Source organism: Oryx dammah, unplaced genomic scaffold (assembly GCF_014754425.2).
Source record: "Oryx dammah isolate SB20612 unplaced genomic scaffold, SCBI_Odam_1.1 HiC_scaffold_8, whole genome shotgun sequence".
Taxonomy (NCBI): Eukaryota; Metazoa; Chordata; class Mammalia; order Artiodactyla; family Bovidae; genus Oryx; species Oryx dammah.
In genome coordinates, this window is record NW_024070192.1 from 47,196,015 (window position 1) to 47,219,507 (window position 23,493).

Sequence of the window (23,493 nt, forward strand, 5' to 3'; positions counted from 1 at the left end):
GACACATGGGCTTTAGGAGCTGCGGGCTCTAGACCGGGGCTCAATAATTGTGGTGCACGGGCTTAGTTGCTCTCAGCATGTGGGATCTTCCCAGACCTTCCCAGTAAGACGTCTGGATCAAACCTGTGTCCACTGCATTGGCAGGCCAATTCCTATCCACTGTACCACCTGGGAAGTCCCTTTCCAGTCTTTTTTTTTTTCCTATCCATTCATAAATATCTACTTAATGAAGTTGGAATTCAACTTGGATGTGGTTGTTATTCAGTCACTAAGTCATGTCCGACCCTTTGTGACCCCATGGACTGCAGCCTGCCAGCTTCCCTGTCCTTCACTATCTCCTGGAATTCGCTCAAATTCATGTCCATTGAGTTGGTGATGCCACTGAACCATCTCATCCTCTGCCAACCACTTTCTGATCACCTTTGGGGGTGTTGTCTAGAATCCTCCCTCCCTTCTTTGGAATGATATAGGATACTCTCCCAGGAAATTCCAGGATCTGAGAAGCAGTGGATTTGATATTTCCAGAGTCCTTCCAGAAGCCCCAGCCATCCCTGGTCCTATATACCTCAGACGCCCTTGTCCTCTCCATTCACCCCTGAACTCTCCTTCCTCAGACTCCAAGAAGGACCTGAAGCAGATCACCAACCACCTGCTCAACATGCTGGTCAGTAAGAAGGTGTCTGGCCAGGGTAGGGATCAGGCCCTGAACCTGCTCAATAAGAACGTCCCCAGGAAGGACCTCGCCATTCACGACAACTCCCGCACCATCTACGTGGTTGATAATGGTGAGGAGGTGGGAGGGTCTGGGGCTCACGCCAGCCTTTCCAGTGGGCACCGGGGAACCAGGCAACAAGCAGAAGGTGGAAGGAGTGTGGCTCTTGTCTGGGAGAGGTCTTCATTCCCAACTGAAAAGCCAGGAAAAGACATTAGCTTGTTAGGATCCACCAGTGGGCTGGTGAAGGCGTAGGTCCTAGCTCTGAATTCAGAGCCTGAACGCACACAGAACACAGTCAAAAACATCTGGGCGGAGTTTCCTGTGGCAAGTGCCAAAAAAACCAAACCAAACTCCACCAATGGGAGTAACATTTCTGAAGTCTCATGCTGGCAAAATGGAGGCCTTCCAGAAGGCAGAAATGGCATCTGTGTACTTTATACAAAGACCAGTAAGAGTGCTCCAGAAAACGTCAATTAAATTTGTCAGCTCCAGGGCATCACCCCGGCGATACCCTAAATCACTTTCAGTTGTTCAGGAATCATATTTATGGCTTTATGATCTGCTGTGATAAATTCTCCCACAGGTATCATGACATTTAGACCATACCTTTTCTAAAGTGTTCAAGCCAGCTTTTATCAGCTTGACCTTTATTCTGTTTTGATACAGCACTTCTCTTGTTTGGTTTTCACAAATCTCAGCAAAGTTCATGTGCTTAGACTTGAACATATTACTCTAGTGCTTAAGCCTCCTCCACTCAACACTCTCCTCCCTCCCCATCCCAGTTATGGTCTTCTCTGCACATATCACAAAGGCTGGGCATTGACAATATACTTCTCTCTGCACTAGGATCTAGGCCCAGCAACACGGTTTATGGGATAGAGTGGGTGAGGAGCAGTATCTGTTATTCTAGGCACCAAAATGAATAGCATTTAGGTTAAAAATAGTGTAGACTTTAAAATATCTAGGTATCTGGTGAAAAGCTGCAATGTGGAAGTTGTTTGTTGTGAAAATTGGGCTGGGGGACTTGGGTAGGGGAGTCACCAGGATGTCAAGACTGAAGTGAGTTTCTGGTTCAGGGAAGGGCAGACACGGACAAAGGGGAGGTCCAGGGTGTTCTAGCAGAAGAGAAATGAGATGCTCAAGGTGAGGGCCGACTGAAGGGAAAGCTTGGAGGTGAGGCTGGGGACGTGGAGCAGCTGCATTTGCTGAAGGCTTTGGAGAGCCAGGCTGGGAGGTGGGGTTGGTTCATCAGGCCCAGTCTTGCCAGTGCTTCTGTGTGTGTGTGCTAAAGTACAGAGCACAGAGTTTACTGCCAGGCACATTCACTGCCCCCGCCCCGGGCCAGAGTATCATGCCACCCAGTGTTCACCTAGAATGCCCCCCTCCCACTTGGCCTGTGCCGCCCTAGGCCTGATCAGCTCCTAGCCGCCACTACGACCTGGCTCTGAAATCAAGTTGTCGTCCCCGAGGCAATGGAGCTTCACAGTTAACATCGTGGTCTTTGAAATCACAGAGGGTCCCCGCTATGTCATTTGCCAGCATTGTGGTCTTGAGCAAGTTACTTGGCTTCTCCATGTCTTGGTTTTCTGCTCTGAAAAATGGCAATATTCATTTCTACTCACCAGTAGGGTCAATGTTAGGATTAAATGAGAGCGTGTAGAAAGCTCTTGGCACACAGTAAGATTACCTTATTGTATTCTTTATACATCTGTCTTCTCTATTGTATTGTGAGCTTTTTGACATCAGGGTTGTCCTTTATTTTGGTAGCTAGCACCTCGTTTACTCATTCATTCTTTTATTCGACAAATATGTAATGGCTGAATTAGCCTGGTGGGTAATAGGAAGCCTTTGAAGATTCTTCAACAGGAGAAGATAATAACCATAATGGTAAATATCCTATTTGCTAAATAATAATATTTAGTGTCATGATGTGTCTAGATTAGCACTAGGCCAATGTTTCTGTACATTATCTTGGTGAATCCTCAAACTCTATGAGGTAGGTAGTATCGTTCCCATTTTACCAAAAAAGAAACTGAAGCCTGGGGAAAGGAGAATATAAAACAGTATTTGAGGAAGATTATACATCAACCCACAGAACGTTAGCACTGGTCAGTCAGTTCAGACGCTCAGTCGTGTCCGACTGTTTGCAACCCCATGGACTGAAGCATGCCACGTCTCCCTGTCCATCACCACCTCCTGGAGCCTACTCAAACTCATGTCCATCGAGTCGGTGATGCCATGTAGAGTCCTCTGAGCTCAACTAGTCTTGACTGTGTAAATGTGAAAATGAGGCCCTTGACGGGAGGTGAATGGCTCAGGTCGGGGCAGAGGCAGGTGTGGAGCCTGGGTCTCTAGGCTGCATCCCAGTGCCCTTCACGCTGGATGAGCCGACCGTGTGCTGCCAGAAGGCGGGCTGCAGAGAGCTGGGTGAGGAGGGGTGTTTGTGAGAACCGGCATCTTACACTTGCGGCTGTCTGTCCTGCAGGCCTAAGGAAGATCCTGAAGGTGGTGGGGCAGGTCCCAGATCTGCCATCCTGCCTGCCCTTGACCGACAACACCCGCATGCTGGCCTCGATCCTCATCAACAAGCTCTACGACGACCTGCGCTGTGACCCCGAGCGCGACCACTTCCGCAAGATCTGCGAGGAGTACATCACGTGAGTCTCCCGGAGGGTCGTATAATCGAGTGGGGGTCTGGCTGTTGGCCTCTAGAAAGCCAATAAAGAGGCAAGGCTGGTGGGAAGGAAAGCCTGCTTTATTTCAGATGTAGGCAACCTGGGGGTGGTGGGGAGGGCGGGCTCCTGTCCAAAGGCTGACCTCCCCTCCCGCCCCACCACCACCCTGCTGACAATCAGTGGGCAAGAATTTTTATAGAAGAAAGGAGGGGTGCTACACACAGAAACGGCACAGTCAGCTCTGACAGTCACCTATAAACTGGTCATCAGTGGTCTGACCAGCATCATCTTGCTCAGTCCAGTTAGTCTTTAGGGTCAGTTTGTTCCCATTTCTTTGAGGCCAGTTCTCAGAACCGTGGCAGCATTTATCACGGCCACAGTCCAGTCATCACGTAATTGACTTCTTCCACCTGGTGAGGGTTTCAGTATCTTTAAGACAGCTCACAGGATACGGCTCAGAATATTATCTGTGACCCTTGAGGAGAAACTAGACCCTTGACTTAGCTTAATGACTAAACTATTGTTATTTGGTTTCATTTGACTGTTGTCCTTTGTTTCTGCATTTTCCCACTTCTCTGATTGAATTTGTTGTTTGGCTAAAGTTTTTCCACAGACCAAAGGCAGGTTGAAGACGTGGTGGGGAAGGACCCTAGGTCCTGCTCCATTTCAGTCGGGCTCTGTCTTAGTCAAATTTAGCAGCGTAAAAAAAGAAACATAATTTATTAGCTCATGATAGGACAGCAATTTGGCAGAGGTTCGGCTGGGTGGTTCTGGCTTTGGGGCTTACACATTAGCCACATGTTGTCCTGGGCTACTGTCATCCGAAGGCTGGACCGGGGCTGGAAGGCCTTCCAAGATCCTGCGCTCATGTGGCTGGCACATTGGTGCTTGCTCTTGGGTGGAAGCCACGGTTCCTTCCCGTGTGGATCTCTGCTCATGGTAGCTGGCTTCTCTTTTCCTTTACTCCAATAATCCTCAAACTTGGAAATCGTTCAGATTTCTGGGATTCAGTAGTCTGAGTTGTGGCTCAGGAAGCTGCATGTTTTAAAAGCACTAGGGGAGTCTTGGGAGGGTGGAAACTCTCCCTTCACTCTGCTTTCCTTTCTCTATTCCAGGGGTTGACAGACTTTTCCTGTAAAGGGCCAGAGAGTGCATTTAGGTTTTATGAAACATGTAGGTCAGGTCTCTAACACAACGAAAAAAAAAAAAAAAAAACTACTTTAAAATGTAAAAAACGTTCTCAGCTTCCTAGATCCAGGTCCCAGTGCAGTTGGCTCAATCCTATAGTTTCTCCTGATCCCGACTTTGAGTCACTTTTAAGGCTCCTCAGGGCTTCTCAGTGGTCTTTTTCTACCTCAGCTTCAGTGTTTGCAGCTAACTTGAGTCTTTCATGAAGGCCCGAACTGAGTTCCAGTAACCATCTCCCAGCCAGTTAAGTTTGGATAGAGCTTAGCCTGTGAATGCTGCCTCTGGGGTCACCTGACAGAGTCGGGGGGTCACCACCTTCAACAAGTGGAGCCTGAGCCTGCCACCTCCCACCCCCTGGGGGTGCTTTGTCAGGGGCCAGGGGCTGGGTGGAGGTTCAGATACCAGCTGGCACTGGTTTAAAGGGCAGACCTCAACTCATTATTATTATTTTTAATTACTTGTTCATGGCTTCGCTGGGTCTTCGGTGCTGCGTGCGGGCTTTCTCTAGTTCCGGCAAGTGGGGGCTACTCTCTAGCTGTGAAGCCTGGGCTCCTCCTTGCGGGGCACGGGCTCTCAGCGGGAGGGCCTCAGTAGTTGCAGCTCTCAGGCTCGAGAGCACCAGCCCTAGCTGGGGCTCAGAGGCCACAATCGGGAAGGGCTCTGGGTTCCCCAGCACCGAGCAGGAAGATGAAGCACAGGGCATGGACTGTCTGCGCTGGAAGGGCTCTCGGAGCTCCCAAAGCCAGTCCCTCTCCCCCAGAAGGACTCACCCACTCACCCAGCCAGAGGCAGAAGTGGGACCAGAGCCCAGGTCTCTGAGTCTTGCACCATGCTCTCCTTTCACTTATACCCCTCTGCTTTTACACTGTGTACGTCTGCCCTGATCCCCCATAACGAACAAACCTGGGCAGATCTCAGAAGGATCGGGTGTCCCCAGACAGAGATCTTCCTGTAGCACAGATGATAGTGGATTTTGAAAGCAACACAGAACCTTCCAGCTCTTCTAGTCCAACCCCTCCCCCTAACTCAACGGGAGAAAGACTAGGACCAGACGAGAGCAACTGGGCCAGGCGGCCTCACGATTCAGCCGCGTCGGGGAGGCAGGTGGTGTGCCAGCCACCCTGGTAGCCCTGGCTGCTGTCCTGTGCCACCAGACATCCCAGCTTCTGGGAAGCCTCTTGGCTGACAGCTCTCACCTGTCACCTCTCTCTGGGGACTTGGTTCAGCTAAGGACAGCTATTCACCTTCCCAGGGCAGCCAGCACCCAGTGGTTCGTCCCTCTCTCCAACCTGGAACAACTCTGAATGGTTTCTCGGCTCTGGAACTCTTTGCAAGCTGAGGCTTTGTCATAACTGCGTCGCAGTCCAGCGCCTCCTTCCATCCAGTCCTGATTTCTTCCCTTTCCCAACAGGTGTTGATCCCGAGATCTCTCCCTAACAAACGTCCTGAGAGTCAGTCCTCATCTGGGTGTTCCTTGAGGAACACAACGCCTGGCACATCCGTTGTGTCATCTATCCTCATCATAACTCTGAGAAGCAGTAGTGCTATCCTCAGGGTCCAGGTCAAAAGCTGAGGCTCAGAGAGGTTCAGTGACTTACCTTAGGCCACACAGCATATGAGTTGTGGATCTAGGAGGCACAACCAGATCTGTCTGCCCCCCAAATCTCCCACTCCCCTGACCACACTGGCCTTCTGTTTTAGGGGCATGTTTGACCCCCAGGACATGGACAAGAACGTGATTGCCATCCAGACAGTGTCGGGGATCCTGCAGGGCCCCTTTGACCTGGGCAATCAGCTGCTGGGATTGAAAGGTGTGATGGAGATGATGGTAGCGCTGTGTGGCTCGGAACGTGAGACGGACCAGCTGGTGGCCGTGGAGGCCCTCATCCACGCCTCCACCAAGCTCAGCCGCGCCACCTTCATCATCACCAACGGTGTGTCACTGCTTAAACAGATCTACAAGACCACCAAAAACGAGAAGATCAAGATCCGCGCACTGGTGGTGAGTGGGCTGGGTACCAGACCCTGCACCAGGTACCAGGGATGCCAGAATAAATGGGATGTGGCCCCTGTCTTTGAGGAAACAAAGCTGTAGGCACCCAGACCCACCCACAGGCCTCTGCAGAGCAGGGTGGTAAGCAGAAGACTGTGAGAATGTGGATTCAGGATGGGAAACCAGGCTATGTAATGACTGTCTTCTTAATTTTTTTTTTTTTTACCGTGGGGTATGCAGGGTCTTAGTTCCCCCAACAATGATCAAATGCCCCTCTGCATTGGGAGCAGAGTCTTAACCATTGGATCACCAACAAGTCCCTGCTCGATGCCGTTGAATGACTCAAACACTGATGAGCCTTTGTCCAGCAAGTACTTTCAGTGCAGACTCCAAAAACTCAGTTAGTTTCCTTACTTGGTTTCTATATAGCACAGTAAAACCTATTGCATTTTTTCCCCATTTTCATTATATAGAAATCACTTTCATTGACCTTTTTCTTGTCAACAATTACAGTGAAGATTTGAGTCATTGATCTGTTTTTCTTTTTTGGTTTATATCAGTTTTTTAAAAAAAAACTGATTTTAGCTTCTACCATTGGGAGTTTTCTCTTACGGAAGACAGACTTTTTTTTCCCTAGCAAGAGTCCAGTTTTTCCTGGGTAAAAATCTGCACATCTGAATCTTCCTGCCACAAAGTGATTTCATGACCAGGTTTTGTGCCATAAGTTTTATCACTGAGGTTTCAGTTGCGTTAATATTTGGGCTTCCCTAGTGGTTCAGATGGTAAAGAATCTGCCTGCAAGGCAGGAGACCCAGGTTCAATCCCTATGTCAGGAATATCTCCTGGAGTAGGGAATGGCTACACACTCCAGTATTCTTGCCTGGAGAATTCCATGGACAGAGGAGCCTGGTGGGGTACAGTTCATGGGGTTGGAAAGAGTCGGACACGACTGAGCAACTAACACTAGTATTATCCTAGAGGATTTTTCGAAATGACACGACACGAAGCACCTATGGGGACAAAATAGTGGGCAGGGGGCAAGGGGTAGAGTAAAAGCCTCCAGCTTTGTGGGCATCCACCCTAACCTGGAAGCCTCAGGGAAGGCATCCTGGGAGAGGTGCCACCTGACCAGAGTTCTGTAGGATGCAGAGAGGTTGGTCCAGGCAAAGCAAGGGGGCAAAATATTCCAGCCTCAGGGACCTGTTTGAGCAGGGCCTGGTCCCCAAGCCTGGTGTCTCTAATCCTACAATCCTCTCCTCCTCCCCAGGGACTCTGTAAACTCGGCTCGGCGGGCGGCACAGATTACGCTCTCAGGCAGTTTGCTGAAGGCTCGACAGAAAAGCTGGCCAAACAGTGTCGCAAGTAAGGGTTTTTCCCCAAGCCCATCATCTCCTCTCAGGGATGTGCCCTAGTGGACGCCAGATCCTGAAAGACCGCCCACCCGCCTGCTCCCCTGGATCGTTTCGCTCTTGCCCGAGCCTCGGGACCCTTCCCCAGAGCCTCCCTTCCCCCAGGTGGCTGTGCAATGCATCCATAGACACCCGGACCCGGAAATGGGCAGTGGAGGGCCTGGCCTACCTCACGCTGGACGCAGACGTGAAGGACGACTTTGTTCAGGACATCCCTGCCCTGCAGGCCATGTTCGAGCTGGCCAAGGCAAGTGTGGCCCTGACCTCTGGCCCCGGGATCTGCTGGATTCAGGCCCGCGGGCTGTCTGCTGAGCCTGGGAAATTGGACATCCTCCCTTCCTCATCCCGACTCCACCCCCTTCTCATCACGTAAACCTGGGTTGATCATTTCCCTCTGTCTGGCCCTCCTCTTTCCTGACCGTGAAATGGACTCACAACTCCTCGTGCCTTCCAGGCAATGGGAGGATGAATAAGATGACGGTAGTTTTTTTACCCTGGACCCCCTTCCAGGAGTGAGGTCTGCAGGGACCAAGAGGTCTTTTGGGGGCCCATTCCCTCTTTCCCAATCCCTCCCGGATGGCTCTCTTCCTCTGTTGGGCCACCACTGGACCCCGCGCCCATCCCCACCCCCTCAATGGCTCTTTCTCACCACAAAAGGCAGAAGTGTGGGAGGGCGTTTCCATCAGAGGCTGTCCAGGTCCCACCCCATCCCACTGGGCTTTTGAAAGGAGCACAAAGCAATGGGAACACTCAGAGGACGTCCATGCATGCTCTGGGTGCTGTTGAGGCGGGCAGGAGAAATTCATGTGAGCAGAGCCAGTTCCTCTGCCTTGGGGCCTCACCAGCCCCGCTCCTCCCAAAGCAGCCTGCCTGTGAGGGAGCCTCTGGGAAGCAGTGGTTCGTTCTCAGGTTTCCTTTCTTCCTGTCTCACCCGCCGCCACCACCACCACCATCCACTACCTCTGTCTCCAGACCCCCGACAAGACCATCCTGTACTCAGTGGCCACCACCCTGGTGAACTGCACCAACAGCTACGATGTCAAGGAGGTCATCCCCGAGCTGGTGCAGCTGGCCAAGTTCTCCAAGCAGCATGTGCCCGAGGAGCACCCCAAGGTGAGGATGAGGACGGCCGAGAGGGGGAGGAGGCTGTCCACCACCGGACCACCAGAGAGGTGGGACGGAAAGTTAGTGATATTTGGGTGGTGTGTGTGTGTGTGTGTTGGGTGGTGTGTGTGTGTGTGTGTGTGTGTGTGTGTGTGTGTGTGTGTGTCTGGGAGGATTTGGCAGATGATGCAGATAAAGTGACGGCTTGGTGGCTCAGATGGTTAGGAATCTGCAATATAGGAGACCCGGGTTTGATCCCCGGGTCTTAAAGATCCCCTGGAGAATGAGATGACAACCCACTCCAGTATTCTTGTCTGGAGAATTCCATGGACAGAGGAGCCTGGCGGGCTACAGCCCAAAGGGTTGCAAAGAGTCAGACACAGACGGGAGTAGCAGCATGCACGCACGCACGCAGATAAATTGAAGAGGAGCATGGCCGATTTCCCCCACTAGGTGGCACTTGTGTCTTTTCTTAGTTTAAATGTTCCACTGAGGTGGAGGGGGAATCAACAGTTTATAGTCTGGGAAACCAAAGGAAGCCCCGATGGATGTTTTGCAACGTATGTGGTTGATTTCACGGACACAAGACAGTTCGTTATAGTTCATGTTTTCAACATTCATGCAAATTTTATTTTCTGGGATATCTGGATTTTGGTGTGTTGTATTAACTACCGCTTTTATCCTGTGCTTAAAAAAAAAATAGTTATAATCAGAATGTATCTATCATCTTGTATCCAGTTTTGGGGAAATACTTCAGGTCTTTAGGCATGCAGGATCTCAGTTTCCTTAGCAGGGATGGAACCCAAACCCCCCTGCAGTGGAAGCTTGGAGTCTTAACCACTAGAAGTCCCACTGAATAATTTTTTAATTAATTAATATTTATTTTTGGCTGCACTGGGTCTTTGTTGCTGTGCAAGGCTTTCTCTAGTTGTGTCGAGCGGGGGGGTACTCTTCATCGTGGTGCATAGATTTCTCCCTGCGGTGGCTTCTCTTGTTGCAGAGCACAGGCTCTAGGCCAATGGGCTTCAGTAGTTGTGGCCCAGGGGTTTAGCTGCCTTTCAGCATATGGGATCTTCCTGGACCAGGGATTGAACTCACGCCCCCTGCATTGGCAGGCGGACTCAGCCACTGGACCACTAGGGAAGTCCCTGAATAATTTTTTAAAGCTGCATAGGATTTCACGCAGGCAAGGGCATATAGCTAGCATGTTCTGCCTCTGTGAAGTTCAAATGTGGCTACCAGAGATGGTCCACAGCTGTCAGCAGCCTCTTCTCCGACACTCTGAGGATTATCTGTGAAAAGTGAAGTTGCTCAGTCCGACTCTTTGCGACCTCATGGACTGTAGCCTACCAGGATCCTCTTTCCAGGCAAGAGTACTGGAGTGGTTTGCTGTTTACTATTCAACCCTGAGGCTGACTCTGGGTTTCTGGCAAAATCCAATCCATTGTTTTGTCGGTTTTATCTGCTCTCTCCCCTCTCACTCTGCCCCCACGCATAGCCTAATGAAAAGCCAGCCTTTTGCAAGAAAAGGAACACACAGGTCATCTAGTGTTTGGGATGATCTTCCTTACTCCAGGATTGATCTCCTTGCCACCTTTTCATCTCCCCAGGACAAGAAGGACTTCGTGGACATGCGAGTGAAGCGGCTTCTGAAGGCCGGCGTCACCTCGGCGCTGGTCTGCATGGTGAAAGCTGACAATACCATCCTCACCGATCAGACCAAAGAGCTGCTGGCCAGGTGCGGCTGCGGTGGCCCGGAGCTGGGGTCTGAGGGCCTGCAGGCAGGAGGCTCTGTGGGGGCATCGAGATGGCTGGGGGAGTAAAGGAGGAGGGAGCCACTGGGGCCTGGAGAGGAGGCTGAAGGGGATCCACACGGAAGAGTGACGTGTCAGGATGGGACTTCCTGGGTGCAACTTTGCACTGGGAGGAAGGAGGTCACTGTCCGTTCTGGTGACCTGGTTCCCAGACCCTGACATGCCAGAAGGGAAAGGCACAGTTTCCGTACAGCCTGATGGGGAGGCAGACAGGTTCACAGCTACAACACAGCGGGTGCCATGATGGGGATAAACAGAGACAAGCAGTGGCAGCCCACTGGCTAGAGGCGAGGGTATGGAGGTGGGCAGCCAGAAAGGCCTCCTGGAAGATGTGACAACTCAAGGGAACCCTGGAGGAAAGAAAGAAGCTGCTCACATGCAGCGGAGGGAAGGGTTCCAGGCAGAGGGAACAGCATATGCAAAGACCCTGAGGACAGAGGGAGAAGGAATGAATGAAGACACAGTTCTCCAGCAATGTGTCTGGAGCATGGAGTGCACAGGGGAGGGTGGTGCTAGATAAGACCAGAGAGGAAGGCAAGGGCCAGATCATGGAGTTCTGGGCTCCCTCCAGGCAGAAGAATTTTTTCTGGGTGATGGACTGTAGCTTGAAGGGTTCCTTTATCCATGGGATCTTCCCGGCAATTATACTGGAGTGGGTTGCCATTTCGTTTTCCAGAGGATCTTCCCTGGGATCGAACCTGGGTCTCCTGCATTGCAGGCAGACTCTATACCATCTGAGCCACCAGGCAAGCCTAGTGAGCCATTTGGTATCTCCCTAAGCAGGGATGGGGCCACTTTTTGCAGCTGCCTTTGGCCTCTCTTCCTCCCCAGCCACTCAGGTCCATGGCAGTATCTTCCCAAGGTTAGTTCTGGGGCAGGAGCACAGTGGGAACGCTTCCCAGGGTTTTACTGGGTCTCACTGGTTGGCCTGCTGATGCCTGGGAAGGACGTGCTCACGCCCTGCATGTCCTGTATCCTTGCCCTCCAGGGTATTCCTAGCACTGTGTGACAACCCAAAGGACCGAGGCACCATTGTGGCTCAAGGTGGTGGTAAGGTAATCGAGAGGGATAAGGTTCTTGCCATCCAAGAAGGTGCTCCACTGGGGAGGAGCTCTCTCACGTGTTTGTGTATGTGTCTCTGTGTGTGTGTGTGTGTGTGTGCATGTGTGTAATCTGTGTGTATTTGTGTGTGCATGATCTTTGCCTGGCCCAAGAATAATGCACCCCCTGCTCCGGCCCGACCTCTTGGAATAGTTATTCAAGAACCTGTCTTGTCTGTGCCTGAGTCTGTGATGTGTCATGGGATTTACTGTGGAATCCCATTTATCCTCCTAGCTACTGGAAGCAAACAGTGCAGATAGAGACCATGGGCTTTGTTGTGGGAGGCTTGTCATCGAGTCCTTGCTTGTCCCTTTTTAACTGCACAACTTTGGGCAAATTACTTATCTCTCTGGGTCATAGTTTCCTCTCTGTAATACAAGGGAAAACATCATACAGTCAGATTGTAGAATGTCACAGGATTAGAGGAAATACACTTAAAAGTGTTGGCTCATGGGAGGTGCTCAGTGAATGGCTGCTCTTATGATTAGCTTTGACTTAGGTAGAAAGGAAAACATCAGCGTCTTGATTTTTCCAAAAGCCAAATTAATGTATGTGGGTTGGGGAGAGTGCCTGCAGAGACCTCCATGTGTTCTGGGGACCAGGGGGAGTGAACCGATGATTAAGAATTTAACTGTTTTCTGTGATGCTCAGGAGTTGACTCTGTTGGTGAGTCTTCTTGAACTTCTGATGGAACAGACAGTGGCTGGACAGGGAGGCTGGGGAGAGAGGCTTCTGTATATGTGACCGAGGGGTGCTTCTGCCCTTTCCTTGCAGGCCCTGATTCCCCTGGCTTTGGAGGGCACAGATGTGGGCAAGGTGAAGGCAGCCCACGCCCTAGCGAAGATCGCTGCGGTCTCCAACCCAGACATCGCCTTCCCCGGGGAGCGGGTGGGTGGCCGGGGGTGAGGGGCGGGGAGGTGATGGGAGGAGTCTGCTCCTGGGGACCTTTCTCCTTATCACCCTCCCCCTGGCTTGGGAGGGGGCATGGTGCCATCACAAAGAGGGCGATGAGTTGGAGGGGCATGGATTCCAGCCCTGGCTCTGACAAACAAGGCTGCAAAGTAAAGGAAATAACCCCACCCCTCAGGATCATTGTGGAGGTGGAATCAGGCAAGGGTGGGCAAGTGCATAGGAAATTCTAGAGCCGGGCACCTGTAAATGACTGGTGGAGATGGGCTCCATCTGACGGCACCTCAACCCCTTCCGTGTAGGTGTACGAGGTGGTGCGGCCCCTCGTGAGTCTCCTGAACACACAGAGGGATGGCCTCCAGAACTATGAGGCTCTCCTAGGCCTCACCAACCTGTCTGGGCGGAGTGACAAGCTCCGGTGAGTGGGGACGTGGAGGGGACGGGTGGAGAGCGGTGTCGCCTCAAGTGTCGGAAATGTCCCAGGAACTGTGTGTGCGCGCCTACGAGGATGAGCTGGAAGGCCGTGGGTAGAAATGGCGGTGGGAGGGATGTGAGTTAGCGCTTGGAAAAACAGCAGTTCAAGGTGCAAAGCCAAGGTGACTGGAAAGACACGTCCTTCTGAAGTAGTAAAAGAGATATCAGGTGGATGAGGGGTGGGGTAAAGTGTATTCCTCCTTGGAAGCAAGGAGGTGGTGGAATTGGGCTGAAATTTTTAAGTGGCAGAAAACTCAACTCCAGGTGGTCTCAGCATAATGGGAATTTAATGATTTAGGACATTGGGAGTCATAATGACTCGTCTAGGATAATCCAGCCTCGGGCAGCTTGATGCAGGGGTTACAAAGCTGTCCCAGAATCTATGTCTCTCCTCCTCTGCTGTCTGTATTGTCTTAATTCTCAGACAGACTTTTCCCCTTTCTCATGATCACATGAGGGTTACTCCAGACCTCACATCATGGTTTTATCTCCAGCAAGAGAGAGAAAGACATTCTCCAGCGATAATGTAGGAGGATCGCCAGCTAGGTGACATGTTCACCCGAGATCCCAATGCTATGGCCAGGATGCTGTGCTGTGTCACTGGGGACCCCTCCTGGGGGTTGGGATTGTTGGTATTGTATCAGTCACCAAGTCGTGTCCAACTCTCCTGAGACCCCATGGACTATAACCTGCCAGGCGCCTCTGTTCATGAGATTTCCCAGGCAAGAATACTGGAGTGGGTTGCCATTTCCTTCTCCAGGGGATCTTCCCAATCCAGGGATCGAACCTGCGTCTCCTGCACTGGCAGGCAGATTGTTCACCACTGAACCACCAGGGAAGCCCAGGGGTGGGATTACCACTATCTAAACGGTGCTGGCTGAGGATGTTGGAATGGCCCCTGGGGGCTAAAACCCCAAGTGGTCTTTACAGGGGACTCAGCAGGCTCTCTTCCTCCACCCCTCACACCCTAGGAAGAAGATCTTTAAGGAGAAGGCCTTGCCGGACATTGAGAACTACATGTTTGAGAACCATGACCAGCTGCGGCAGGCGGCCACTGAGTGCATGTGCAACATGGTGGTGAACGAGGAGGTGAGGGGGCTCAGGACGCGCGTGACCGAGGCGTGGAAAGCGGGGCCTGGATGACAGCTCCCCTCCCCGAGGGGCCCCAAAGGAGACGAAGGAAAATACGCCAATTGATGTTATCCCTAGCTGAAGCTTGGATCCTAAAGCTTGGGCAGGACCGCCGGCGGGGGGAGTCCCATTTCCCCAAGTTATTTACTAAATAATCTCATAGCAAAAGATGAGGCCAGGGTCTCCTGGAAGTCAAGAGAAGTTAGACCATTTGCAGCTGTTGAAGCGCCACACATATAAAAAAATGAAGAAATGCAACAAGTTGCAAGCAATTTTGGATTATGTTAAATGGTAACGTTTAATGACAGATCACTGTTTCCATAGAAACTGCAATGCATTATAACACCGTTCGTCACAGATTAATTATAGAATTTGTAAAAATACAATGAATTCAGAACACATCAATGGCTTCACAGTCCAGTACTAGGAGAAATCACCACATGATGAACGAATGTCTCTTCTTTTCCATCCTGGCAGAGCACTGCTGTGCTGGTAGGTTGAACCTCATTAGAAGTAACAACAGGGTTGAAATCTGAGGCCCTTTGTGAATGTGACAGCCTGGCCACGTGGCCCTCCTGGGTCCAAGTGTGAGAGCCACTTCGTTCCCCTTTAATTTTTTTAACTTTTTTGACTGTGTCCCATGGCATGTGGGATCTTAGTTGCCCAAACAGGGCTTGAATCCACGCCCCCAGAGTCTTAGCCACTGGACAGCCAGGGAAGTCCCACCCTTCAATTCTTAATTCAAGTCCTAGATGTTCTCACTGTTAAAGGAGGAAAACTTGATCCATGAAAACCTTTTAAAGTCAAAAGAAAGCTACCATGGTCCACCAGGGAGCTGGTCTGAGGCTGGGCTGGAGGCCTGGCAGCCACGTGGGAGAAGAAAGTGTGTCCAAAGACAGCAGAGGGGAGAGTGATGGGAGGGGAGCAGCTTTCCCCCGGGGAGGACCAGCTGTCACAACAACCAACCAAATGAATGCTGGTCCCAACAGGCGGACGTTCATTTCTCTGTTTGGTTCAGTTCAGCCGCTCAGTCATGTCCAACTCTTTGCGACCCCATGGACTGCAGCATGCCAGGCCTCACTATCCATTGCCAACTCCCAAAGCTTACTCAACCTCATATCCATCGAGTTGGTGATGCCATCCAACCATCTCATCCTCTGTCGTCCCCTTCTCTTCCTGCCTTCTTTCCCAGGATCAGGGTCTTTTCCAGTGAGTCAGTTCTTCACGTCAGGTGGCCAGAGTATTGGAGTTTCAGCTTTAGTATCTGTCCTTCCAATGAATATTCAGGACTGATCTCCTTTAGGATGGACTTGTTGGATCTCCTTGCAGTCCAAGGGACTCTCAAGAGTCTTCTCCAACACCACAGTTCAAATGCATCAATTCTTCAGCACTCAGCTTTCTTTATAGTCCAACTCTCACATCCATACATGACTACTGGAAAAAAACATAGCTTTGACTATAAAAAACCATAGACGGACCTTTGTGGGCAAAGAAATGTCTCTGCTTTTTAATATGCTGTCTTGGTTGATCATAGATTTTCTTCCAAGGAGCAACCGTCTTTTAATTTCATGGCTGTGGTCACCATCTGCAGTGATTTTGGAGCCCAAGAAAATAAAAGTCTCTTTCCACTGTTTCCCCATCTATTTGCCATGAAGTGATGGCACCAGATGCCATGATCTTAGTTTTCTGAATGTTGAGCTTTAAGCCAACTTTTCACTCTCCTCTTTCACTTTCATCAAGAGGCTCTTCAGTTCTTCTTCACTTTCTGCCATAAGGGTGGTGTCATCTGCATATCTGAGGTTATTGATATTTCTCCCGGCAATCTTGATTCATTTCACATCATTTCTTGCTCACATTGGGGTCAGGTGGCTTGCTTCCAAGCAGTGACTTGGGGGTGCAGGTTTGTTCGATCGTCACCCTGCCCTCATCCAAGAAAGAAAGGACTGTCTCCCCCGCTGCCCCTTGGGAGTGGTCTTCATTCAGATGGGGATGGGCAGACAGACCATGGGAGAGACTCCCCTAGCACTCTGCCACGGTGGCCTAGAAGTGACACATCACTTCCCTTCATGTTCTATGATGAGAGCAAGGTCCTGGCCACAGTTAGTGCAAGAGGTGGGCATGTAGTTCTTCCGGGGCAGCTGCTTCCCTGTCACACCTGTCCGCGTGAGGGGACTGTACTGAGCATCACTGCACTCTCACCTCTGAGGACCACTGCTCCAGCTTCGTGCAGGTAGAGGTTTATAACCTGAGCAGCTGTGACCTTTGACTCCTTTTAGCATTTCACTTCTAGGACACGTCGCCCAGCAAAAATGCCCTTAAACTTAACCAACCAGGTTTTACTGCAAAGCAGAGGGGCAGGAGGCTCTTCTCCTGGCTCTAGGCATCTTGGGAAGCCTCATCCCCCACCTGGTAAATGGTATAGCAGCTCCTGACTACCATGCAACCTACCCAGCTACCCGGAGATGCTCTTGCCAAGCCTCTGTGCCTTCAGGGACCACAGAGGCATTTTATGGCAGACATGAAGGCCCATCTGTTGTGGGAGAGACATTCCAGTCTTCTCCAAAGGGAAGAGATGGGGACTCTACAGGCAACATCCACCCTTCAGGAGTCTGTACCTGCCCTTTCCCCAAGGGTGGAGAGCTGAATGCAAACAGAGGTGACCGCGAATGCTATGTAAGGTATTCCTTATTCTCTATAACCTTTAAACTGGAGGAGTCTGCAGTCTTTTCATCTAGCTAGTCAGAGAAGACTTCCCGGAGGAGGTGTCAATGAGCGCTTTGCTCAAAGCAAAGCTCTGAGTGATCTTGAGTCAGAGAACACGGCTCCAGATGCGTCTTTCCCTCCCCGGGCTGGGCAGGTGGGGGCTTTTTTCTCTGAGCCGCGTACCTGCCTCCCATAGGTACAGGAGAGGTTCCTGGCCGATGGCAACGACCGGCTGAAGCTGGTGGTCCTGCTCTGCGGCGAGGATGACGACAAGCTGCAGAACGCGGCTGCGGGGGCCCTGGCCATGCTGACAGCGTCGCATAAGAAACTGTGCTTCAAGATGACTGAAGTGGTGAGAGCAGCCCCAGACCACACTGCCCCGTATGATCCTCTGCGGGGGAGGCCAGCCCCCGGGGTGTCTGTTCCTGCCGACACAAGGGGGGATGTTCATACTGCAAGCTCTGCACCCCTTCTCTGGACACCCTAAATGTGCGAACTCACTTTGGTGGTGCTCATAACTCGTTACGCAAGAATAACAACAACAATAACAGCACTAACTACTGCCATGGAGTCCATAGGCTCCTCAAAAGAAGCGGGGATGAGGATGGGGTACCATAGGAGCTCCCAGTTTGGCAAAGAGGCTCTTAGATTCTCTTCAGAGCACATGGTGGCCAGACCCTTTGTGAGACTGTGGCCATTTCTGCAGGTGTAATGAGAGTGATACGGACATAACCGCAAACATAGGGGTGCAAAATGAAACTTTCCTTATTTCACCAAACTGAAGTTTGTGAAAACTGATGGTGAAAAAATGTAAACATCTCAATTCAAATGTATTAAAGCAACTCTGCTTTAAAGGCAGGCTCTTCGGTGCTCTGTGACAACCTAGAGGGGTGGGATGGGGGAAGAGTTGGGAGGGGCATTCAACAGGGAAGGGACATATGAATACCTATGACCAATTCATGTTGCTGTGTGTCAAAAAACATCCCAATATTGTTAAGTAATTATCCTCTAATTTAAAATATATATTAAAAAAAGAATAAAAGGCAAGCTCTTTTAGATAGCCAGCTCAAGGTGGGGCTGTGTATGTGTGTGTGGGGGTGTGTTTTCTAAGTTCCATGGAGGCTTATACTCTCCTGGCGCCGGGAGAGTGTCTCTTTCCTGGATATAGCTCATCCTGCTTGGTCCCTGGCCTTCAGCCTTTTCCATAAGGCAGGTTTCTCAAAACTGTAAGGTGTATAAGAGTCATCTGGAGGGCTGGTTAAAAAACTTTCCCCAGGATAATTCTGACTGAGTAGGTCAGAGGTGGGGTGCTTCCAGCCTGGGGACCACAAGCTGCTGCCCTAAAGCAGCATTTCTCAGGGCACATGGGTTGGCAGAAGCAGCCATTGTGCATGTGTCCAGAGTTAGAATCCTCCTTTCTGCACGCCCTCCATCTCCATTCCACTTAGACATGCAGCAGGCCTGTCCCTCTGCGTCTCATGATGCTTAAAAATTAAGTGGATGGGTGGAAGTTTATTTTGTAATATTTCCAGATGTGTGACTGTAGCTAAGTTACTTCCTCTCCCTGAACCTCAATCCCTCCACTTACAAAATGAAAAGGATTGGATAATTTCACGTCTCTTCTAATTCTCCAGCTCCTGCCCTGGTAAGGAGATGGGCATCATCCAGCTGGTTCCAAGAGGCTCAGCTGGGCATACGCTGAGGCCATAGAGATAATCAGATATGCACTTGCCCTTTCAGAGTTCAGAATCTGGGCTTGGCCAATGCCTTTGTTTATCTTGTCCAGAATCTCCTTTCTCTGTCCCCTCCACTGATTCCTCCAATCTGTCTTTATCCTCCTCCCCATCTCCAGACAACTCAATGGTTGGAGATTCTACAGCGGCTTTGCTTGCATGACCGGCTGTCAGTTCAACACCGGGGCCTGGTCATTGCCTACAACCTGCTGGCAGCTGATGCTGAGTTGGCCAAGAAGTTGGTGGAGAGTGAGCTTCTGGAGATCCTGACGGTGGTGGGCAAGCAAGAGCCAGACGAGAAGCGGGCAGCGGTGGTTCAGACAGCTCGGGAATGTCTCGTCAAATGCATGGATTATGGCTTCATTAAACCAGTGTCTTAGACAGGGGCCCCGAGGGAGACTGGGGCTGCTCCCGTAACTGTGCAGAGTTCTGAGCTGAGAACTCTTGGGGTATCGGTTCCATTAGGGATCATTGCAGCCACGATGAGGTGTCCATGTAAAAGAAGGACTGTGGATTGTTCCCTGAGTTGTACACCTTCCCTTTTGTTCTAGGAAAGTTTGCATATTTCATTAGCTCTCTTGCTCCTTAATATCTGCCAAGTTCCAGAAATTCCTAGAATAATTTTCATCTGTGATTAGGAAGGCAGGTTGGATAATTCTTTCTGTACCCATTCCAAAGGCCGGGATAATGGACTGGAGTTCTTTACATTTTGGAACTGGATTGTGTGGTGAAGGAGGAGCTGACAGGTCCTACTATAAATATGTGAAGTAGTGTGACTATAAAGGTTAGTGCTGGTGTACCTGGATGCTGGTCTGTCTGGTTTTTATACCCTGTCTCTCCTGCTGTTTGAATAGGACTGCCTGTAACTGCATGTTTCAGCGGCAGCACCAGTCCCAGACCTGTGTGCATTCCTTTCACCTAACAATGATGGAAAGACAGCTGATGTTCAATAGTCTGACGTGACTTTTGCAATTTGCTCGGGGAAATCTTCTAAGCAAGATGGCTGTGATGAATATAAATAAGATCAACTCAAAGTACTTCAAGTGAAAAAGAAATTCATTGGTTCATATATTTTGTCAATACAGGGAAAGAGTTGACATTGTTAGAACTAGGGTTCAAACATTGTCATCCATATTCTTTTTTTTTCTGTGTGAGGGTGTTTTTCTGTATCTCACCCCCCACATCTTGGTTTTTATTTCCTCTAGGTTGGGCTTAATTTCTGGCAAGCTCTTTCCATGTGGTGAGATCGTCCCCAGAAGCTCCATAGTTTTGGAAAGCTCCAGATTTCCATAGTTTTTTTTTTTTTTTTCCCCCATGACTTGTGGGGTCTTAGTTCCTTGACCAGGGTTTGAACCTGGGTCCTTAGCAGTGAAAGCACAGAGTCCTAACCACTGGACCACCAAGGAATTCCCACACAGTTGTTATAGTTCATAATTATGCAAGAGAAGAGAAAGGATCATTCTCAGTGACCCAGCAAAATTCCCAGAGACGACTCTGATATGTCTAGCATGCATCATATTTCCATATAGCACATTAACAGAATGAGGAAAAAAATGATTATTTTAATAGAGGCAGGGAAAACACTGGATAAAATTAAACAACTCATGATAAAAATTTCAGTAAACTAAAATTAGGAGACTCCTTTAGTCTGGTAAAGATTATCTACATAAAAGCTGCAATTCAAATGATATTTGAAATCCACCTGAGATTAAGAATGAGACAATACTTGCTATTACCAATTCGATTAGGCTTTATATTGGAGGTTAAACTAGTACAATAAGAAAAAGAAATGAAAAGCATCAAGACTGAAAATCAAGAAACAAACCTTTCAAATTATTCACACAACAGGTCTGTACATGTATATGGGAAAAGTCTACAGGTAAACCCAGAAATAATAAGTGAATTTAGATACAAGGTCAGTTTACAAAAATCAATTCTATTTCTGTATACCTGTAATGATTAGGAAATTTAAATGTAAAAATGATGTCATTTACAATAACATAAACCACATCAAATACCTAGGAATAAATTATGTGGAAGACGCTGAAGGGCTCTACATAGAAAACTATAATTTATTATTTAGAGAAATAAAAGAAAGCCTACATAAATGAGAGACATTACCGCAATCATGGACTGGATGGCTCAACATTACATTGGAGATGCAAACTCTTTACAAATTGACATAAGGATTTCATTAAATGCTAATCTAATCTGAGCCTTTGGGGGACAGAGATTGAAAAGTTGTTTCTAAAGTGTATATGAAGCACTTCCCTCGCAGGCCAATGGTTGAGACTCCTTGCTTTCACTGCAGAGGGCGTAACTTCAATCTCTGGTGAGGGAACTAAGATCTTGCATGCCCCATGGAAGGCCAGAAAGTTAAATAAATAATTAAACGAAGTCGAGAACAGCAATGCCTATCTATCTAGAAGAAGAAGAAAATTGGAGCAAAGTTCATGAACAGGCATGTCATAAAAAAGGCCAATAAGTACATGAAAAGATGCTCAATCTCACTAGTCATCAGGGAAATGGAAAACGAAAGTAATGTGAGATGCCATTCTAGACTTATCAGAATGGCTAATATTAAAAACACTGACAAAATCAAGTGCTGGCGAGACTGTGGACTCACTGGACCTCTTACACACTGCAGGTGGGAATTTCAGTTACTACAACTGCTTAAGAAAATGTATTTGGCAGTATCCCCTAAAAGAGCCAGCAACTCTTTCAAGTACAGAGTGAACAGAAATAGATATTTACGTACACTAAAAAGCATGTAGGAAACAAAAGAGAAAAGTTCAATCACGGCTCCCAAGTGGAAATAATCCTAATGTCCATAGAAAATGGATAAGTTGTTCCATCCTCATATGAGAGAAGATGACACACCAATTTAAGTGAATAAACTACTGCTACACACACAATGAGGCAGCTTACATAATATTTCGTGAAAGGTGCTAGACTTAACACCATGTACTGTATAGAGAATGAGTCCATTGGTAATAGGTTCAAAACCAGGCAAACTAGCTTATGGTATTCAAAGTCAGGACACTGTTTACAGTACTTGCAGGGAAGAGGTAGTGGAGAGCGATGGAGAAGGACTCTAAGAGAGTGTCTAATTTTAGGTCTGGATGGGTTTACTTTCATCAAGCTTATGATTTGTGCACTTTTCTGTATGTTATTTCATTCCCTGGTGGCTCAGACGGTAAAGACTCCCTTTGCAATGAGGAAGACCTGGGTTCGATCCTTGGGTTGGGAAGGTCCCCTGGAGAAAGGAATGGCTACCCACTCCAGTATTCTGGCTTGGAGAATTCCACAGACAAAGAGTCGGACATGACGGCAAATTTCACTTCAAAAGTGAATACTGCTTTTCTCCTGATTGTGAGGATTACATAGAAGAATTGATCTCAAGCAACTGGTGCATAGTATATGACTACTCAGTATTAGTTAGTTCCCTTCCTTTCATCTGATTAATATTCCCTGTTCCTTAGGGTACAGCGCCCCAGTTGACTGATGTGTACTTCAACAGGTCAGTCAAGGGAATGGGGGACTGGTGAGTAAGCCAGTTCATATGTGCAAATTCACTCAAGGAATGGCCTCAGTGTGTTTAGGAAATGTAAGGGTTCTGGGCAGGAGAGCTAGCGGTGGTGAAATGGAGAAGCATCCATTCACCGAGGCTCCAAGGCGGAGTGGCCGCAGGGCCATACAAGCAGGAGCGGGAGCTGGGATTGCACTCAATGATGCTGGAAACTTATGTATTGCTTGCTTTCCCAGAAGTGCAGTTTCCCATGACCTCCTTCTGCAGCCTTCTTGGGCCTGTCTTCTGCTTCTTCGGTGTGGTTCTGCCAAAAGCCACTTTGAGGTTCTGAGGTCTGTGGCTTTCCCTCTTACTGCTGAAGTTCAAAATCCAAGCCACTGAAACATCAGGGTAATAGATTTCCTTTGTGGTTCATAAAATCTTTCATAAAGGATTTCATGTTTTATGAAAGGTTTTAGTGCAAACAGCCACACCAGTAGCCAAGGTTCTGGGATCCAATGTAGGTAAGTGAGTTCTGGGTCTTGGGGAGAAATAAAGTGAAAATCGTTCAGTTGTGTCTGACTCTATGCAACCCCATGGACTATACAGTCCGTGGAATTCTCTAGGCCAAAATACTGGAGTGGGTAGCCTTTCGTTTCTCCAGGGGGTCTTCCTGACCCAGGGATTGAACTCAGGTCTCCCACATTGCAGGCAGATTCTCTACCAGCTGAGCCATGAGGGAAGCCCAAGAATACTGGAGTGGGTAGCCTATCCCTTCCTGACCCAGGAATCGAACAAGGGTCTCCCGTATTGCAGGTGGATTCTTTACCAGCTGAGCTATCAGGGAAGCCCAAGGGTAGAAACAGCCTCCTGAAATCATTTTACAGTGGGCTGTGTTCCAAATGATGGCCTGTGAGCTACTTTCTTTGAAGTCATTGAAGATACCAGCATTGGATGGAGTGGACAGGAGGAGATTTCTTCTCCCATTTACTCATGGTAGGAGTGAGGGCTAGAAAATGAATCTCTAGGGCAGAGA

At 49.2% G+C, this 23,493-nt stretch overlaps 1 protein-coding gene and 1 non-coding gene across 2 annotated transcripts in view; one reads left to right on the top strand and one right to left on the bottom strand.

The window, feature by feature from the left end:
* Positions 1 to 19,907, top strand: part of UNC45B (unc-45 myosin chaperone B) — a 34,147-nt gene extending 14,240 nt beyond the window's left edge. Inside the window, exons 8-20 of the mRNA XM_040244053.1 lie at positions 615 to 785; positions 3,201 to 3,372; positions 6,280 to 6,580; positions 7,839 to 7,933; positions 8,086 to 8,227; positions 8,953 to 9,093; positions 10,695 to 10,822; positions 11,887 to 11,953; positions 12,774 to 12,887; positions 13,211 to 13,326; positions 14,354 to 14,471; positions 17,413 to 17,568; positions 19,069 to 19,907. Of these exons, the coding sequence (XP_040099987.1) occupies positions 615 to 785; positions 3,201 to 3,372; positions 6,280 to 6,580; positions 7,839 to 7,933; positions 8,086 to 8,227; positions 8,953 to 9,093; positions 10,695 to 10,822; positions 11,887 to 11,953; positions 12,774 to 12,887; positions 13,211 to 13,326; positions 14,354 to 14,471; positions 17,413 to 17,568; positions 19,069 to 19,329 (1,982 nt within the window). The 3' untranslated portion in view covers positions 19,330 to 19,907. The remainder of the gene's footprint in view (positions 1 to 614; positions 786 to 3,200; positions 3,373 to 6,279; positions 6,581 to 7,838; positions 7,934 to 8,085; positions 8,228 to 8,952; positions 9,094 to 10,694; positions 10,823 to 11,886; positions 11,954 to 12,773; positions 12,888 to 13,210; positions 13,327 to 14,353; positions 14,472 to 17,412; positions 17,569 to 19,068) is intronic.
* A 375-nt stretch (positions 19,908 to 20,282) lies between these two features.
* Positions 20,283 to 20,355, bottom strand: TRNAE-UUC. Its single transcript has one exon. It is a non-coding gene; the product is annotated as a tRNA-Glu (tRNA).
* Between the last annotated feature and the right edge of the window lie 3,138 nt (positions 20,356 to 23,493).